This window comes from Cervus canadensis, chromosome 1 (assembly GCF_019320065.1).
Source record: "Cervus canadensis isolate Bull #8, Minnesota chromosome 1, ASM1932006v1, whole genome shotgun sequence".
Classification (NCBI taxonomy): domain Eukaryota; kingdom Metazoa; phylum Chordata; class Mammalia; order Artiodactyla; family Cervidae; genus Cervus; species Cervus canadensis.
Window position 1 is genome coordinate 48,203,525 of NC_057386.1, and position 21,224 is coordinate 48,224,748.

Below are 21,224 nucleotides of genomic sequence, written 5' to 3' on the forward strand. Positions count from 1 at the left end.
ATCTCAGTAGAACTGAATCAAATGAATTCTTTTTAATGGCTGAATAATATTCCATGGTGTATATGTACCATAGCTTCCTTATTCATTCGTCTGCTGATGGACATCTAGGTTGCTTCCATGTCCTGGCTACTGTAAACAGTGCTGCGATGAACATTGGGGTGGACGTGTCTCTTTCAGATCTGGTTTCCTCAGTGTGTATGCCCAGGAGTAGGATTGCTGGGTCATATGGCAGTTCTATTTCCAGTTTTTTAAGAAATCTCCACACTGTTCTCTATAGTGGCTGTACTAGTTTGCATTCCCACCAACAGTGTAAGAGGGTTCCCTTTTCTCCACACCCTCTCCAGCATTTATTGCTTGTAGACTTTTGGATAGCAGTCATCCTGACTAAAATTTAAAATGTTTTCATGCCTTCCATTTATGTGAAACTATTAAGTAGACTCTTAAAGACTCTTATATGATACTTGTTTTTAAAACCCCTTCCCAAATTATAAGAAGTACATCAACTTAATTTCTTTGTTAGGTGGAAGGCATTGAAGTGTCCTGAGATATAGGAATTACATTGGTGCACAAGCAGTGGAATTGTCACTGCTTCTTATGTACTTGTGCTGTTAAGATGCACTTAATTGTTTATTTCTTCAACAATGATATATGTAATGATTAGATCCCCACAGGTATTTTTTAAGGTGTGCTCCTAGTTGGGGATTTTTCTTGCTCCTAAGAAATTTAATCTTTCTTCTTCATTAGTTATTTGAATTGTGTGTTAAGTGTCTTATTTTAGCTCATAAATCACCACAGTATCCAGGATGGTTATGCCCGTATTCATTTTATTTTTTCACGGCATGGATTAAAGTTGTTTAAATATGTTTTCTTTCTCCTTCAGTGGTTCCCCCTGGAAGTCCTGGGCCCATTACTCGGCACGGGTCCTATGACAGTTTAGCTTCTGACCATAGTGGACAGGAAGATGAAGAGTGGCTGTCTCAGGTGAGACTCTGAAACATTGGGTCTATTAAGGTGACAGAAAACAGAGATCCATTTATCTCTTTTTATTAAAAAAATTTTTTTCCTTAGAGGAAAATGGGCAGAATATGGATTATTTTTAGGGTCATCAAGAATTGATCATCTTTCCATATTAAGAATTTCTCAGAAATACTGCTACAGGGCTACATATACATATATTTTATACACACACATATACATATATGTGTGTGTACATTAGCTTTCATGCAGAGAACATAAAGTACGCATATCTTTCAAACAAGCCATTTATATCCCTCAGAACCCTGGATTTCAGATGGACTATTTGGATTAAGATAAGAACTGGCCTGGTTAAAATGGTGAAGCCATTCAACAATCTTCAGGCTTTCTTTTGTGGAGGCAAGATTTTCTGAAGATTGGGCCCAGACTTTGATTAGGGATGTTCTGCCTCCTAATTTGCACAAGTGCCAGTCTGGCCTTCCTTTCCTAAGCTCCTGTAATGTGGCTTCCAAGGGTCTCCAAACCAGTCCTGAAACAGCTTCCACTGACCCTTCCTCCCCTTGCCAGGTGAAGCTGTCTTCATCTGCAGGGCTTTGAAATAAAAGATACTCGGGCAGATTTCAAAATGATGAGATTACAAGTGACTTCATTACAGATGCTGTTATGTCTGTTTCAAGTCTGACATCACTGGGTCAAGTTAATGACCGGGTCTCGGATTACCAAATCCCCTCAGCTTTTCAGCAGACAGGTGCCTCCTAGGGGCCCGGGTGCAGTTTCACTGCTTTCTCAGGGAGGAGAGCCCAAAATACTAAAGGGAATCTGGAAAGCAGAGAATGAAATTGTTTCTAGGTGACATGCTTTTCATCACACTGGAAATACTCACAGGAAAAGCTCCGTTAGGTTGCACACGGAGATGCATCCTTTCTTGAGGATACCACAGTGAAGTTTTTTAAAAAAGGATGCTGGCAGAGAAACCACTGTCCTTCACTTCAACTTTTCAATTAGAAAAAGGGGTAATGTGTGCTGTCAGTGTGAAAGTATACACAATATGTTTGTACGGCACACAACAGAGGGTGAGCAGGAACATCTGGCCATCGCCTCAGTGAAATTGCACAGGCATCTGTTTACCTCTCGGCTCTGCGACACTGATGGCTTTGAGCTTAAAACACACAGCATGCTTTATCTGTGGCCTCATTTATGTTGCTGAGTACAACTCCTTGAATGAGAAATCACTGTCCTAAATCTGAGTCGTTTTCTCCCCATGATTAGCGGGAATGTGGATATTGTTCCAAGACCATGATGCTTTTGCCCTTTAGGACTTTACAAACACGGAGCTGCACTCCGTGAACCTTTTCAGTTGTGTTTTGTTAAGAATTAATCACCACAATCAGAGAAATGTGATTAAATATAAAAGAACTCAGGGCAACATTAAGGCCCATGGGAAGTCAGTTCTATGAACTGTGTATATAGATGTGAATGTAGCAATTATAAGACATTGAGAAATAGTGTCTCACCAAAGGTTTGCATATTTAGTCTCTTATTCAAGTCTCTTGTTTATAAAATCACGTTTATTTTTAGGTTTTACCGCGTGTCCTCCTCTCTGCTTTGTCTAATATTGGCAACATTCCCTGCCTCTTCCATAGAGCATGAAATTCATAAAGCATTTTGGTATTACTGTTCTGCAGCATTTAAAATACCTATGTCAACATTCATGGGAGCTGAGGAAACACTGTAGTTAAATGGTATTTTGAAGACAAATCTAGTTTGAGAGAAAATTTGTAATCCTGTCTTCCTTTAAAAGTGAATTTGGGGGAATTTTGAGGGAAGTATAGTAAATACTATAATATTTAATTGTGGAAAGAAACTGGCTGTGAGTGTTAAATTATTTCAGACCTTTTCTTTTCCTTGGATAGTTCAAGAACAACTTCACATTTGTTATGAGCTTAGTCCTCAGTGAAGGAATTACTTTTAATGTGTGGATTGACAAGTGTAATATTCATTGCATGCCCACACAGTGATAAGGACTGTCTAGAATGAGTGAAAAAGGTAGTCCTTAGGCAGCCAATGCTAGGGGTTGAGGCAGGCAACTGGTCCTTTATATTCATGATTTTTGTGTTGTGTGTGTGTGGGGGGGGTGTGTGTGTGTGTGTTCTCCGGTTTATACACATACAAACACTAAATGAATTTTTATTATATTGTGACAAAAACCAGTAGATGGATGTAGTGAATGTCTATACAGGCTGCTGTTGTCACAACTTTCTGATTGTGGATGATACCCTCTCCCTCTCCCACTAGGTTAAGATGGGCTTCTTGGAGAATGTGAGTGTTCAGAGACGAGATGGGGGGATGATGAAAGGCTCTCAGAAGGAGGTCATGATACACCTCAATCATGATTCCTGGTCTGTTCCAGGTAGAAATTGTAACGCATACCGGACCCCACAGACGTCTGTGGATGGGTCCACAGTTCCAGTTCAAAACCATCCATCCCTCAGGCCAGACCACAGTCATATCATCCAGTTCATCTGTGTTGCAGTCTCATGGTCCAAGTGATACTCCACAGCCCCTTTCGGATTTTGATACAGATGATCTTGACCTCAACAGTCTCAGGTAAGAAATAAGAACTAGAGAGTGATTTGACCAGATTAATATGTTCATTTGTAGTGAACATCTTAGATAACGTTACATTTCCCCCTTTTAACACTGTATCATATTGCAGAGCACATGCGCTGTAACCTGTGGTTCATTATGAATCACCGGGGATCTTCCGTGAGATCTCATCACCTCCAATGAATATTTGTGTTCTAGACTCTACTTTCCTGGATCTAATATTCAGTGCACTTTTAAAAGCCATCCTATTTTATGTGTCCTTTCTCGTATTTCTGATTATCCTCTGTGTTTTCATCATACATATTCTTTGATCCTCACTTGTAAGAATCATTATACAAAGTTTACAGAGTATGCTTTTTATTTTTAGGGTTTTTTTTTTTAAACGTAATTGAGAACTTTTTGACTTCTGCAACTTAAGTTTGCTTAGCAGTTTAATTTGTTATACCAAAACTTGACATATCAGGGTACAACAGATGATGAAGGGCCCAGTCTAATGCAATATAATTTCCTTTCTTTGTGTTCTTTTCAGGAAAATTTCTACAGTATATGTTTATCTGAATCTAAAATAACCCTTTTACCTTTTACTTGAATTTCTTTTTTAAAAAAAATTGTTTGAAAAATGTGTTCCAATCGTATGTTGGGAATATGTTTTTATTCTACTTCTTTGTCAACATTAGTAACAAATTTTTGTACTGTAAGTATACAAATATATAACAAATTTTTATTCTTCGTTAAGGCAAAAGCTGTTGTAGAGGTGAATTAGGACTAGTTTCTTCTTTCTGTTCAGTCGCTAGGTCCTGTCCAAATCTTTGCGACCCCATGGACTGCAGCACACCAGACTTTTCTGTCATTCACTATCTCCAGGAGTTTGCTCAAATTCACATCCATTGGGTTAGTGATGCCATCCAACCATCTCATCCTATTTAAGAACAACTCATGTTATGCTTCCCAGGTGGCGCTAGTGGTGAAGAACCGACCTGCCAATGCAGGAGACATAAGAGACCCAGGTTCGATTCCTGGAAATGTTCCCTGGAGGAGGAAATGGTAACCTCCTCCAGTATTCTTGCCTAGAGAATCCCATGGACAGCGGAGCCTGGTGGGCTGCAGTTTGTAGGGCTGTAGAGGGTCAGACATGACTGAAGTGACTTAGCACACACGCACGTGTAATGAAACATGTCTCCTGTAATACCTTTTCAAGTATTTTAGGTTTTTATTTTAGTTTGCTTGCCTTTTTTATTTCTTCACTTTTTTTAAACTTTTTAAAAATTCTTTTTTTTTAATTAATTAATTTATTTTACTTTACAACATTGAATTGGTTTTGCCATACATTGACTTGAATCTGCCATGGGTATACATGTGTTCCCCATCCTGAATCCCCCTCCCACCTCCCTCCCTATCCCATCCCTCTGGGTCATCCCAGTGCACCAGCCCCGAGCATCCTGTATCATGCATCGAACCTGGACTGGCGATTCGTTTCACATGTGATAATATACATGTTTCAAAGCCATTCTCCCATATCATCCCGCCCTCGCCCTCTCCCACAGAGTCCAAAAGTCAGTTCAATACATCTGTGTCTCTCTTGCTGTCTTGCATACAGGGTTATCGTTACCATCTTTCTAAATTCCATATATATGTGTTAGTATACTGTATTGGTGTTTTTCTTTCTGGCTTACTTCACTCTGTATAATAGGCTCCCACTTTTTTTTTTTTCTTTTTGCTCTTTTGGGTCTATTATATTTTCTTCAGCTTTCTAGAAGTAGAACTTTTCTTCAGTGGTGAGGCAACTTGGTGGATGCTGGACCATTTTTCACAGATACCAATTGTAAAGTATGATCCATTTTCAGGAAGTCAAGCAGAGTCAGTTCTCAGCTTAGTGATTCAGTGCATACTCATCTGTTTTTGTAGGTTATTCTGTTACTTAAATAGTAATAAAATGGACCTATAAAACTATGTTTATTCTCTTTACTATTTACAAGATTCTCAGCGACCCCCCCCCACTTTTTTTTTTTTTTTTCTGATGACTGTCACCTGCTGTTCTGATAAGATCCTGTCCCTTTTTTTTGGAGAACATCTCCAGCTCTATACACCCAGCTCTGTTCCTTTGAGTTTTTAAAATTTTTTATTTATTTGGCTTTGCTGGATCTTAGTTGCTGCATGCAGGATCTTTATTTGCAGCATGCAGACTCTTAGCTGTGGCATGTGGGATCTAGTTCCCTGTACAGGGATCGAACCCAGGCCTTTTGCATTGGGAGCGCAGAGTCCCAGCCGCTGAACCAGCAGGGATGTCCCTGTTCCTTTGTTTTTGACCTCCTCTAGCTTTCTTAGTTACCCCTTACTTCAGATGCAGGTCTTTGTCTAAGAGCTCTCTAACTTGCTTCTTCAGACAGAGCTTTATTCCTGAAATCCTCTAGAATTTTCCTCAGGGACTTTTCCTTTTTCTTATACTAAAGAGCTCCCAGTATTTATCTTTAAATTGTTTATGTCCTATTTGTTGGGCATATATAAATACTAGAAACCTTTATATTAGTCCCAGGTTTATAATTTTGTTGTATTTCGCTTGCAGTTTATATTTAAAATTTTGAGCTGTAGGCCCTTGGTTAAGATCTTAACCCCATGAGAACACAATTTTGATGAAAAATTCAGATTTATCTCACATTGTTTCAATCATGTGTCCTGTTTAGTACCATTTCCCGCCCAGCATCCAATTAGAAATCCCACTCTTGATATTCTCCTCATCTCTGTGCACCATCACTTTATCCCGACTCCTTACGTCTGGTTCTACAATTCTTTCGGCTTATGCACAATGGCATTATGGCTGCTGACTTTACTTTCTCCTTTAAATTGTGAAGTCTTGTTTAGATTTTTCGGTGCAACTGACCCTTCACATTCAGTGCCTTCTCCTGTTCCCCAGATCACTGAGAATTAATATGATGCTGTGATAGTCTGCCTTCCTGTATCCTAACCAAAATGGCAGCTGTCAGGTGTGTTGTTGGCTGTCCTATCCATAAGGGGATCAGGCATGGCTAACCTCGATGTTGTTTTGTCACTCAGTTCCGTCTGACTCTTTTGTGATCCCATGGGCAATAGCCCGCCAAGCTCGTCTGTCCGTGGGATTTGCCAGGCCAGTACACTGGAGTGGGTTGCCATTTCCTTCTCCAGGGGATCTTCCCGACCCAGGGATCGAATCCATGTCTCCTGCATTGGCAGGTGAATTCTTTACCACTGAGGCACCAAGGAAGCCTGGCTCACCTCATAGCAGCTCCTTATTTGGAATAGGGATTTAACATGTAGAAAAAGGTCAATGAAATATTTATGAATAGACCTGAGAAATAGGTAATGTAAAAGAAACTGAGATATAAAACCTAGTTTTCCATTTGAGGTTAGCTCCTGGGAAACCAACTTCATTTCATTTTATTTTTTCATCTAGTTAATTAATACATCCATTGTTTGATATATTTTATATATGTATGTTGTGATCTTTCTGTGTGAGAACATTTAACTTCTACTCTTTTAGCAAACTTCAGTATTATCAAAACCATAGTTACTGTGTGATACATTAGATCCTCACACTTTAATCATGTTATTTTAATTGATATGTAATTAATATAACATGAAACACAGTGTACAGTTCAGTAGTTTTAATATAGTCACTATGTTTTGCTGCATCCTCCTAATTCTGGGACATTTTCATCACCCCTACCAGTTTGTTTTTATTTTTGTATTTTTTTTATTATGGAGACATTTCAAGCATATATAAAATTTGTAAAATTAAGAAGAATAATAGACTAAACCCCTGTGTGTCTGTTGCCCAGTTTCAATCCATCAGTTCTTGGCCAACCTTCTTTCATCTCTAGTCCAAACCACACTCCACCCACAACCGTGGTTGATTCAGAAACTCCAGTGCTATAAATTGAATTAATAATAGGAAATTTATTAGCCCACATAAGTTATTTAGACTGGGAGGTAGCTTTAATTTGCATGCACTGAGCATATCTAACAGGCTAGCTGCTTGTTTTTCATTAAGACCTAGAAAACATCTCTTCTAGAAACGTCAAGTAAACTCTTCCTCTTTTCTTATTGTCCCACATTTGCTTAGACCCACTCATCACAGACCTAATTAATCTCACCATGAGATGCCGGGGTCACCATGACTGGCTTGGGAAAATAAGCTGGTATAGAAGGGCTACTGGTAGTACACCACTAGAGCAGTGGTCAACATTAGTATAGCAGCATTTCCAACCTCCAGTCCTAGGTCAAATGCAGTTTTCACCTCCCTCCTATTTCTGCCTTTCATACAACAAGCACATATACATTCCTACTGTGCTTTCAGTGAGGATCCTTTTTCTACAGTCCGTAATTGAAATGTCAGGCTTCTGTAATGTCCCATGGTGCTTATCAACTTCTTATCTTCATCAGTGTCCTCTATGAACTCTATGCATAAGCCAAATCATGCTTGTCAAGATGACCTGCATTTATCATGCTTGGCTGCAAATCCAAGGGTTTGCTGTTTCTACTTCTGTGTTTAAAGAGATCTTCTTGCTCCTTTGTATATAAATACATCATCCTAACACTGTTTAGAGGTCCAATTTCTGTTCCAGCTCCACAAGATCCTCTCACTCTGCTGTGGACCATGCTTTCATTCCCTCATTTCCTCTTTCCGAGCTCTTATTACCTATTTCATTCATTTTCACACTAGTTTTCCTTTGCATCAGTCTTGAATGCCTGTGTACTATACCATATATCTGCACACAGACTTTGCATTTTGTGTTTTGTTTCTGCTTGTTCCTAGAATACTGCTGACACATGACTAATACTCAACAAATACTTATTGAATGAATGCATTGCCAAAAAATGCACACTTACACTATTATAGTAAGTCTTTATTCCTTTAAGTTGCCTGGGCCTCTCGGCTCTTTTAGCAATACAGAAATCCTTCAGTGAATAGTACAGAAATACAGCTGGAACTAGACTCTTAGCATTAATAGATTCACCATTTCCAAGCAACTTAAACTCATATGTAGTAAATTGAAGTTTCGCTGACATTCTAATTGATTCTTACATGCTAATTAGTGATATTGTGGTGGTAACTCAGTTAGATAGTAGAGATTTTAGCTAACCACCTGGCAGCCACATCCCAACACAGCTGTGTTATCCTATTTTGTTGTTCAGTTGCTAAGTCATATCCTGACTCTTTGTGACCCCGTGGACTCCAACACGCCAGGCTTCCCTGTCCTTCACTCTCTCCTGAAGTTTGCTCAAACTCATGTCCATTGAGTCGGTGATGCCATTCAACCATCTCATCCTCTGTTACCCCTTCTCCTCCTGCCCTCAATCTTTTCCAGCATCAGGGTCTTTTCCAAGGAGTCGGTTCTTCACATCAGGTGGTCAAAGTATTAGAGTTTCAGCTTCAGCATCAGTCCTTCCAGTGAATATTCAGGACTGATTTCCTTTAGGATGGACTGGTTTGATCTCCTTGCAGTCCAAGGGACTTTCAAGTCTTCTCCAGAACCACAATTCAAAAGCATCAATTCTTTGGCACTCAGCCTTCTTTATGGTCCACCTCTCACATCGGTACATGACTGCTGGAAAAACCATAGCTTTGACTGTATGGTCCTTTGTTGGCAAAGTGATGTCTGCTTTTTAATATGCTGTCTAGGTTTGTTATCCTATGCTTGTTGCCATACGTAAAATAATTTTCTTTAAGGATTTTAAGAGAGTGACTCAAATTTTTGTATCAACTGATGTCTTTTAAGGAAGGCAACGATTCTATTCATGAATTTGAAGATTCTTAAAACTTTTCATCTCCCTTTTTTTAACCTTTTTTTCTGTGTTTGAGTATAACTAAAATAGAGAGTTGTGATAGTTTCCGGCGCACAGCAGAGCAGCTCAGTCATGCATGTACATGCATCGCTTCTCCCCCAGACTGCCCTCCCATCAACTCTGAGCACAGTTCCCTGTGCTATGCAGTAGGTTCTCATTAGTTATCTGCTTTATATATGGTACATATGTCAGTCCCTGTCTCTCAACTCACCCCTCTTCTCCTTCCCCACCTTGGTGTCCCTATACTTGTTCTCTTCATCTGTGTCTCTACTTCTGCTTGCAAATAGCTTCCTATGTACCATTTGTCTCGATTCCACATATACTTTTCAAATGCCAAAGGGTTCGGAATAATGTGTTTTGTGTCTTCTCTCATTGCATTTCATTTGTCCCTTTGTAAATGAATGTCCGTTTTTCAACCCCTTGTTTAAAAGCTGTTGAAAACCACAAAAAGAGAAGGGGTCCAGAGTGTAGAGAATGCTATGCTTTAAGTCTTTTGAAAGAACCTTAGGGACTGCAAGTTCACCCATTTGCCTTATTTTAGAGTGAATGGTTCTTTCATGGACTGGGCTATTCCAGCATTGCTGATTTAAGGTCTGTTGTAGCATGGGACAGTTTTGATGCTGGTAACATATGTGAATTAAATTCAATTGCATTGCAGGATCCAGCCAGTCCGCTCTGACCCAGTCAGCATGCCAGGGTCATCCCGTCCAGTGTCTGATCGAAGGGGAATTTCCACCGTGATCGATGCTGCCTCAGGTAGAAGACTACATACAAAATGTTTAATGGTTTTTTTTCCCATGCCTTTTTAACTTCTTTTTTTGCACAATGTAGATACTGTATATTTCTTGCCATCTTTCTCTTCTCTTGGGGAAGGAGGGTGAGGAGGGATGGCTGCATGTGAGCAAGCAAGTGTGCGTACACATGAGTGTGGGGAGTTGGGTGTGTGTCTGTGTATTAAAACAATACTGTGCCTACATTTGCTGCTAAACAACGCCATGCATTTAAATATTGTTAAGGTTGGTGAATGATACCATGGAGTTGGCACTTGATTAAATGTAATGAACACAGTATTGAAGGCTACAGGGTTGATGACTGTTTTAGCCTTTGATCTCTCAAATGTGGAGAAGCAACCTTGACAGAGAACGTAAATACAATATATGGATTCAATTTACTCAACCTGTTGAGTATCAAAGTGCCTGATCTGTGGAAGCAGAGAGTCCAAATGCTATAGCGTAAATTAAATGGCTTTATTATTGAAAGCATGAAGTTTAGAAATTCATTAACTTAACTCTGTCTATCACAGTTATTAACTTCCTATCCTTGAAATCCAGCCACGAATATGTATCGTTAGTGTCTGGAAATAGGTCTTTGCCTCTATAGGTGGTAGTTGCTAAATTAATATTGTAAAATTGTTTTCAGCCCCATCTTTAACAGAACTGTTTTCCATGATACATTTTCTCATCTCTAAATGCAGTGATAACAAAAGTAAGGACAGTGATGCTTTCTATATGGCGCAGCTGTGGCGCATCTGAAACCAGCGTACAGCAGGGTTTCATCAAAAAAAGTCTCTTACAAGTAGAATTATTAAACACCCGGCATTAGTCAAACAGTTGAGTCAGAGAGGATTTTAATCTATAGCAATTTCAAAATCCCTGGAGACAGCTGATCTGATTGAGGCTTAAACTGTGAAAGAAAATGGAAACAAACACAAAACTGGTTTGTGAAGACCACTTTTAAAAGACCAAAGCTTCTGTTTCTGATTCTGTCTCTGGATGTTTCGAAGTTTGAAAGCTGATGGGTTTTATACTTGTTCTTGGCTTTCTGAGCTGTTGCCAGCAGATTGCACTTTGTGTCTGATCGCATGGTCCACGTTGAGCGCTGTGCTTTCATTCTTAGTGTAAACTTGCATTTTGGAGGACTCATACTTGTTCCTCAGCTTTAACTTGGCAACCAGGGTTGTCCCCTGGAAACAAGCACAGCAATATCTAAGGTCCCTAGACTTGCACTGCAAGGGTTATTGAGATAGGTGATTTAATAAATCTTTTTGATAGTTGCAGACTGAGAATGCTTAACGGATCCTGTTCATATGGAATTATCATTTACAACTGTGAATCCTGGAAATGATATATTTTAACCTGAAGTGTTTTATTCGAGATTACAGTAGCAGGCTTTGTTGACTGGGTTTTTTATATATATATTATTAAACTGCCATATTATTAATGTCTTAGAGTCAAGTAGCTGGCCATTGGTCAGATGAAATGCACGTCACTAAAGCAGTTACCATGTGTATTATTAAATGTGCCATATTCGATGCTATAATCTGGGGAAAGACTGTATATATCATATAGCACTATCTCAATTTTAGCTCTTTATAAAGTTCTCTCATGCCACAGAGAGGAACTTCAATCAACTATTGAATCCATAATTTTGTTTAACTCTGCTGCAAGAAGAGTTTCCTGTTGATGTTTGAGTAAGGAATAGATCTTACATCTTTGATTTATCAACACTTAGGTTTCTATCAGTGAAACACATGGCAGTTTCTCAGATATTGTTCTCCAGCTCTGAGCCTCTGCTTGGCTTGTCTTTTTAAGTAGAGAAGGACTTCTTAGTGACTAAGTTCCATTATTTTTCTCAGCCTGTTTTCATTGCAGAAAATCATTAGCCCCTTTCAGAATGACAGCCAGAGCAATGAAATGTGTGTGCTATCTCTAGCTGAGCTAAAGAAACACCGTAGACGAGGAATTAGACTTCCTATGAGTTATTCTCCACCTCTCCAGTGGTCTGGATCTCTTTTGTTGATCACGTTTTTTAAGTGGGTGAATAATATTTTGTTGGCAAAACTTCATCTATTTCATCTAGTGGGACCACTGTTGTAACAGTGTTACTTTTCTATTGATTTAACAAGATAAAGCATAAATGTTTTGGGTTCTTTTTTAAAAATTTATTTTATTGAAGTACAGTTGATTTACAATGTAGTGTTTATTTCTGCTATCCAGCAAAGTGATTCCGTTGTACATTTATTTTCTTTTTCATATTTTTTCCCATTATGCTTTATCACAGGATATTGACTACAGTGCCCTGTGCTTTGCAGTAGGACCGTTGTTTATCCATTCTATATATAATAGTTTGCATCTGCTAATCTCAAACTCTGATTTGGGTTCTTTATGAAAAGAGGTTTATAGGGAAATTCTGTTTTAGATTCTTCTATTAAAAAGAGTCTAGTTGCTCTTGAACCCGGAAATACGTCTCTGATTATGACCCATGACTTGGAGTCAGTTGCTTGTTATGAAGATGCTAATCTGGAGCTTTGATTGCCTTTGCTTAGAGAGGTATGACCAGTGTGGCGCCTCCCCTTATCGGGGCTCATTGCTTTGTGTCTTACCTTTAAACAATTTATACAACTAAACATACTATCTTTTTAATTGTTCCTGTGGCAAACTTTGTAGCTATCCCTTTACTATAGTGACAGCTCTTGCTCTGTCTCAACTAGTGGTGGTGTAATTATTTTTCATCAAATTACTTTTCAAAGGAGTAGAATTTAAAAATATAATTTGATATGATCAAATCTTCTGATGGCTGTGACAGTTTTCAAAGTGAAAATATTATTTAAACCTTGGGTCTGTATGTTCAGTTTTCAGTATCTGTGTATCTTGCAGTGTTATTCTACTGAAACTAAAATCAGCAGAGCATTGTGCCACTCTAGCTAGCAAATTCTTTAAAAAAATTCTTAACTAGGTAGTACGTTTGTGCTTCACTCCTTCACATAGAAATGTATTAACCTAAACTACAAGTTTTTCACTTATTAACTTTGATGATTTAGGCATAGTACAAATTCCATAGCTTTAGGTACCTGTGAACCAGTTTCTTGCTATCTCTCTATCTATGTATATTTTAGACTCAGCAGATCTGTAATTGCTTTATATGTAGATGTTACTTCCCATGACATGTTTCCGCTGATCTTTGGAGGCTGAAAAAAACTACTTTTCCTCAGATTTCGAAGTTAATTGTCAGTTTCCCTTCTTGACTAAGGAGAATGCCATTCTGGAAATGGACTTCATAGATTTACCTATACACACAGGCTACCCAGAAAAACGAGATCTGAAGGAGCTGCTCAGTTTCTCCTATCCAACTGATCAACATCAACGTCTGAATCAGACAGTATTTCTAGACAATGCATGGCATGAATTACTTACTTTTCCCCCTTTGTACTTTTCTTTTGATTAGGTATCTAAGAATTTCTTCCTATTGTTTGTCCTTTATAACATGTGTCCTTCTTTTGGTAAAGGTGTAGGGCTGAAAGAGGGGAAAAGGTAGAAATAGTGTCAGCGTCCTGTTCAAACTTTGTTTCCCACATTGGTGGCTGAAGTTCTTGTTCCAAGATGTGCAGGCTGTACTTGTTGGATAACTTAATAACAACTCTAATTGCTTGTGACTCATCCACACAAAGAGCCTAGAAAGATCTGGTTCATCCTAAGTTTGTTTGTCCTCGTTTGTAGTTTTACTATGGAAATTGGTGTTTACCAAGAAAGAACTCAAAGCAACTGAGATTTAAAGACAAACTTATGCCCCACTTGTATGAAGAGCAGACATCTTTGTCAAACTCTACTAAAGTAAACATTTTATAGAGAAAATGTTATTAGAAGTGGTGAGAGCAGCTTGGGTGTACATTCCTGAGCAGATGACAGAAGGGGAAGGGAAACTGACAGAGAAGTAAAACAAGTTCTTATTCTTCAGAGCAGGCTTTGATACATATTTGTGCTACATCACATACTCTACTAAATAGGGACAAAGTTGCAGATCTAGTATTTGTTGCTAGAGCAACTTTTTGACTCAAGAGAAATGTTCTTTTTTGTACAACTGGAGTCATCTAAATAATTTCTAAGCACTTAATTAACTCAGGCTTTCAGCACCCAATTCTTGCAGATATCTAAATAATTTGTTTGCTTGAAGAAAATCCAAGCTGGTTTGATTTTATTGATTTTATAATGATCAATTGTGCCTACTTTGTGTATTTGGCATTTGGTATGTCAGACCTTAAAAAAAATTATACCTATTAGAAAAGTATGACTGGGTAAACAACAAGGATATTATTCAGTCAAATCTCTGCTGGAGAGATATTCTTATAGAGGCATGCTTTTATCTTACAGAGATTTCTCTGATGCACTGGGGGAACTATATTCCTAAGGGCTATATTTCATGTATCTATAGTTGCCATTCCAATCTGAGGCAGACAGATTTCGTTATTGTATCTTAAAGTCATCAGGGACACAAGAGATGCTGGTGGTAAGAGCAAAGGGATTTATAAGAAACACTGTTCAATCTACTGTGGTGAGGTCACTTAGCTCCATGATTTTATAACTAGAACAGAGTGATAGATGCCATGGTGTTACAGTCATGGTCTTGAACTCTTGCTGAAGCCTTCAACAAGTCATGTTTCCTACCTAGCCATTCTTCTCTGCCTCTGTAAAAATAATCTAAGGGACTTCCCTGGTGGTCCAGTGGTTAATACTCTCTGTTTCCGCTGCAGTGGGCAAAGGTTCAATCCCAGATCAGGGAATATGACCCCACATGCCATGCAGGATGGCCAAAAGACCAAAAAAAAAAAAAAACCCACAAAAAATAATTTGTTTTCCTTTATAAAAATTTGTCATACCTTTTTGGGCAGGAATATGTTCAAATTATTTCCTAAAATAATTCCCAAATATAAAGGCTATAAAGTTCTTTTGAAATGTTGAGCTATTTCTTTGAATAAATGATATGGTTTTCATTTAATAGAGTTCCAGATAGTCTTTGTGATTATAAGGTGACGAAAACTCCAGGCATACTTGTACCTTGGGTATTCAAAGCCTTTGTGGAATCAGTAAGAGGATTAGAGATGAGGGTGAAATTAAAAGAAGGCTTAGTCCTGACCTGTGAACAGAGTCCCTTAGAGGGGGAAAAAGGAGGTCAGTAATTTTACTGTGACACTATTTATACTTGGAACAGTAAATATTCAAACTAAGATAATTAAGATTGGCTTTTTAATTAGAAAAGAGGAAGTCTGTGCCTTATTTCAGCTCTCGTCTAGTGAACACCTACTGCCTATATAGAATCAAAAGTAAATTAGAGAGATTAAGAATGTAGGGAAAAGAGTTGATTTCCCATCACAGAAGTGCTCGGTCACATCTCTCTCCTCCTGATTTAAATATTCCCCTCATTCTTCTTTCTAATATTTATAGGATGTTAGAAGATGAAATTCAAGTTAACAATGTGGAAAATTTTAGCTCAGTACAATTAAGGAAAAAATGATTGCCCCACTTGCAGATGAAGAAACTGTAAACAGGAGTAGAGAAGCTGTTGGGAGAGTTTTTTCTGATGACACGTTGCTGCTTTGAATAAATCTCTGTGTCAGCTGCAACCTCGCCTTGGCTTTCTCTGTTGCAAGCACCAAGTCCATGACATGACTTTAAGTCTTTCCTAAGCATTTGGAAAAGGAATTGATGGAATTCTCCCTGCTGTTGATATACCAGGGTACCACATATTTACATGAGACTTTTGGGCCAAAAGACCCAACTTTTCTTTTTTGTACCGTTATTACTACATCTTTAATACAAGGCTGGACTGTTTATGTAGTCTGTTGCCTGAGACTGTGGTGGCAGAGGGACAATATTGGGGGCAGTATTAGAATTTGTTTAAGTCTGAACCGGGGATTCCATTTGTCTTAGTGACATTAGCGTCAAACTGTTAGTGCCACACTATTTTAAATTGTGTCCAAGAGCCTGAGAGGCTTATGCTTATAGGTGCCATCTATAAACTTAGAAACAAACAAAAGAGCCTCTCTCCATTGATTGTGGAAGCCCAGTGAGCAATTAAAAAGCAGCCTGGGACCTCACCCGGGCAACTAGTCGGAACCAGAGCTCGTGGTATTCCCCTGGATATTGTTGAAAACTGTCAGAGAAAAACTAAAGCAAATAATCAAAGTGGAAATAATTGTTCCTGGAAACAGTTTTGTTTTTGAAGCTTGGGGCAGTGGAAGGAATAGTGACTAGTCACGTACAGATCTTTGGTTCTAGTCTCAGCTCTGCCTGGAACTAGCTCTTTAAGAAACGGCTTCAAAATCCAGGGCTTACTTCTATAAAATGAAGAAAAGAATTGAAGTAGGTTATTTGCAAAGTTCCTTCTAGCTTGAAAAATTGATACGTCTATACTTTAGATCATCTTTGAAGATTTTTTTTTAATTAGGGTACGGTTTACATATAGCAAAAATGCACATATCTTAATCACACAGCTTGATCAGTTTTTATACCCAGATAATCACCACTCAGATCAAAGTTAGAATATTTTCATCATTTCAGAAAGTTCTTTTATTCTTCCTCCAGTCAAGACTACCTTTGACCCAGACTATGACTTTTATCATCGTAAATTAGCTTTGTTTATATTGAACTTCAAGTAAATAGAATCATTCTGCACATTCTCTTGCATCTGGCTTCTTTTACTTAATTTAATGTTTTTGAGATTCATTCAGGTATTACATGTGTCACTAGTTCATTTTTTTTACATTGCAGCGTAGTTTGAATATAACACAGTTTATGTATCCATTACTCTGTTGTTTTTAGCTTTTGGCATATTATTAACAAAGCTGCTATAACCTTTGCTGTATAAGCCTTTTTTTGACATATTCATTCATGTCTTCAGGGCATGTACATAGGATTGGAAGTGTTGGCTCAGAAGGTAGGCCTGTGTTTAACTTTGTTAGGAACTGCCAAGGAAGTATTCCAAAATGACCATATACCATTTTTTCATTCTTAACAGCAGTGTGTGAGCCATCCTAGTGAATGTAAACTGTGGTCTTAATTTGCTTTTCTCTGATGAATACTGATACTGTGTACCTTGCATATACTTACTGAAGATTTGGATATCTTTTGCAATGTATTTGTGAAGTCTTTCACCAGTTTTTATTGGGTCTGTTGTCTGTTGAATTTCAGGGGTTCTTTATTCTGGATAAGACTTTTTGTTGGATATTTTGCCAGTATGTCCTTTCAATTCATTGTCTTTTCACTTTCTTATTGGTGTTTTTTGACAAGCAGAAATACAATTTTTCCATTGTTTTTCTTTTTATGTGTTTCAATGCTTTTCTTTAATAACTATATGGTTTTGGCTTTTGCATTTAGTCTATCAATCTTTTCAAATTATTTTTTATTATGAGATGAGGCAAGGATCAAGGTTAAGTTTTTTCGAGATAAGTGTGTTCCAGCACTGTTCAGCAAAAAGATCTTTCCCCCAATGAATTTTGATGATGCTTTTTAAAAAAGTCATATTTTTCCTGGATTCTCTATTTTCTTCCATATATATATATGTACATATATATATACACACACCTGTCTTTTGTACCACTATCATACTATCTTAATAACTAGCTTTTTAGCAAGTTTTGAAATGTAGCAAATTAATGTGTCTACTTTTTCCTTTAGTCATTGCTTGGCTATTCTAGAATATAAAATGTAGATTAATGTATGTCTTTACATTTCCATGCACGTACATTTGCACAAACATACCAGCAGATGGTGTGGTCCGTGGACCTCTCTGAAAATGTCCAGTACACTTCCAAGGGGTCAGTGAGTGAAAACTATTTTTATAAATATGAATTCATTTTTTGTCTTTTTTATACCATCTTGACATTTAGTATAGATGATGCCGAAGCAGTGGTATATAAACCTGATGGCATCTTAGCATGGTAAAAAGCAGTGGCACCAAACTCTGCTCATGACAGATGCAACTTGCTCGTAGTTAAAAAAAAAAAAGATATCATTACTTAAGGCTTTCTTTGATACAGTAAACATTATTAATTTTACTAAACTTTAGAAGCTAATAAATTTTATTAAATTTCATGTTTATGTACTTTTTAATATTATATATATCATAATTGAATTAATGCACACTAGTTATTTTGAGGGAATTGCACTTGTGTGTTTGTTGTGCATTGAACTAGCAACTGTTTTCATGGAATGCCATTTTACTTAAAAACTGAAACTTTGTTCATTCAGACATTGTTATTTGGTAGAAATTTTCTCAAAAATGAACAAAGTAAGCCTGTCATTTAAAAAAAAACTGACAAATATTTACTACCAATGATAAAATTCTAGTCTTCAGTTGAAAATTAGAAATTTGGAAACCATATATCCACCAGTCTACATAACAGGTCCCATACTTAAACACATTTCTGATGAGATAGGTAATGATATTACCTAGTGTGATATTTTATATCATAAAATAAGTCAACATTTGGAAGATATGCAGTATTTTCCAAATGACTGGTCTTATGATAAAATTATGTACGGTAATGGACTGATTTCAAGTGCAAGATAGAACAAAGGATTTTAATATGACAGATTGTAAAAGTTAATTGGTATGGCTTCAGATATCATTGTAACTGACATGTTAAGTGTTCTATCAGGGAAGAATATCCCCAGAATCTGAAAAAACTCAGAATATGAATACACACACTCCTTTTCTAGTTCCGTTTCTGACTTACACCAATAGATGGAGAAAAAGCTTTTGACAAAATCCAACATTCATTCATGATGAACTGTCATCAAAGTGGGTGTAAGAGAAGCGTAAAAAAGGCCAGTTTTGAGAAACCCTCCAGTTACATCTGTTCAGTGGTAAAAAGCTGAAAGTCTTTCCTTTAAAATCAGGAACAAGACAAGGATCTCCACCCACTCTTACTACTTCTATTTAACATAGTGTTGGAAGTCCCATCCACAGAAATCAGACAAGAAAAAGAATTAAAAAGCATCCAAATTGGAAGGGAAGAAATAAAACTGTCACTGCAGATTACATGATACTATGTATGGAAAAACCTAGTCTCCATCAAAAACTATAACTAATAAATGAGTTTGGTGAAATTATAGGATACAACATTAATATACAGAAATATGTTGCTTATTCTGTACGCTAATAATGAACTATAGAGAAATTAATGAAACAATTTAGAATTGGATTAAAAGTAGTAAAATGCCTAGGAATAAATTTAACCAATGGTATGACCGTAGTGGTTAATATCTGAAATATATACATAGCTCTTACAAGTTAATATAAAAACACAATTTAAAAATGGCAATAATTAGCCTCCAATTAAAATAAATAAATTAATTTTTTAAAAACGAAAGAAAATGGGCAGAAGACCTGAATAGGCATTTTTCCAAAGAAGACATACAGATAGTCAACAACCACAATAGAAGAAGCTCAGCATTGCTATCAAAGTGTGAGTCGCTCAGTCATGTCCAACTCTTTGCGATGCCATGAACTATAGCCCGCCAGCCTTCTCAGTCCTTGGGATTCACCAGGCAAGAATACTGGAGTAGGTTGCCATGCCTTTCTCCAGGGATTCCGGACCCAGAGAGTGAATCCAGGTCTCCTGCATTGCAGGCAGATTCTTTATTGTCTGAACCACCAGAGATCAAAGGAGAAATTCAAATCAAAACCACAGTGAGATATCATCTCACAGCTTTCAGAAAGGCTATCAATGAAAAATCTAGTCAACACATAACAAATGTTGGTGGTGATATAGAGAAAAGGGCACCCTAGTAGACTGCTGGTGGGATTGTGGTTTGGTGCAGCCACTACAAAAAAATAGTATATATTCCTGAGAAAACAAAGAATAGAACTGATCCAGCAGTTCTATTCCTGGGTATATATCTGAAGAAATGAAAATACTAATTCAAAAAGATACATGAACCTCAATGTTCATAGTAGCATTATTCACAGTAATCAAGATATAGAAGCAACCTCATTGCCCATCAACAGATGAGTGGATAAGGAAGATGTAGTAAGTATGTAGAATGGAATGTGACTCAGCCATAATAAAGAATGAAATTCTGCCATTTGCAGAAATGTAGATGAACCTGGAGAGTATTATGCTTAGTGAAATAAGAGAGACAAAGACAAACACTGTATATCATCACTTATATGTGGAATCAAAAAGCAAGGCAAATGTCTATAACAAAACAAAATTAGACTCACAAAGAATAAAATAGTGGTTACCAGTAAAGAGAGGGAAAGGGAAATGGGCAAGATAGAGGTAGGTAGGGAGATTAAGAGGCACAAACTACTATGTATGAAATAAACAGCAAGTATATAGCCATTATTTTGTAATAAATTTAAAGAGTATAAAATATTGACTCACCATGTTGTATACCTGAAACTAATATAAATCGTCTGTACTTCAATAAAAATTTATGTAATATACCTCAAAAAAAGAAAAGCTGACTATCATTATTTGTAATGTTTCAAAATTAAAATGTTAATGGATTAGCACATAAGTGTTTTCAATATTGATAGATATAATCACATACAAAAGCTCTTAAGGATTCCTATCTTTAAGCACACAAAACGGTCTTAATTCCCCCAAAACAACCATCATATTTATATAAAATATATACATGTATATATGTATTATATGTATATATCTATATTTACACACATACTACAGATTAAATGTATATTCATCTCTAAAAAAATTTAGATGAGATTTGATTCATTTTTCGTTGAATCTGTGGGTCAAATTTGGGAGATTTGACATCCTAACAATATGGACTCTTTTAGTACATGAATCTTTTACAGCTATCCATTTATTTTGTTGTTTAGTCGCCAAGTCATGTCCAACTCTTTTGCATCGTCATGGCCTATAGCCCACCAGGCTCCTCTGTTCATGGGATTCCCCAGGCAAGAATACTGGAATGGTTTGCCATTTCCTTCTCCAGGGGATCTTCCCAACCCAGGGATCAAACTCGTGTCTCCTGCATTGGCAGGGGGATTCTTTACCACTGAGCCACCAGGAAAGC

General features: G+C 37.3%; 1 protein-coding gene across 1 annotated transcript in view; it reads left to right on the forward strand.

The window, feature by feature from the left end:
* The window catches only part of BCAS3 (BCAS3 microtubule associated cell migration factor), a 578,882-nt gene that overhangs the window by 293,059 nt on the left and 264,599 nt on the right, over positions 1-21,224 (forward strand). Inside the window, exons 22-24 of the mRNA XM_043460326.1 lie at positions 881-981; positions 3,386-3,582; positions 10,061-10,158. Of these exons, the coding sequence (XP_043316261.1) occupies positions 881-981; positions 3,386-3,582; positions 10,061-10,158 (396 nt within the window). The remainder of the gene's footprint in view (positions 1-880; positions 982-3,385; positions 3,583-10,060; positions 10,159-21,224) is intronic.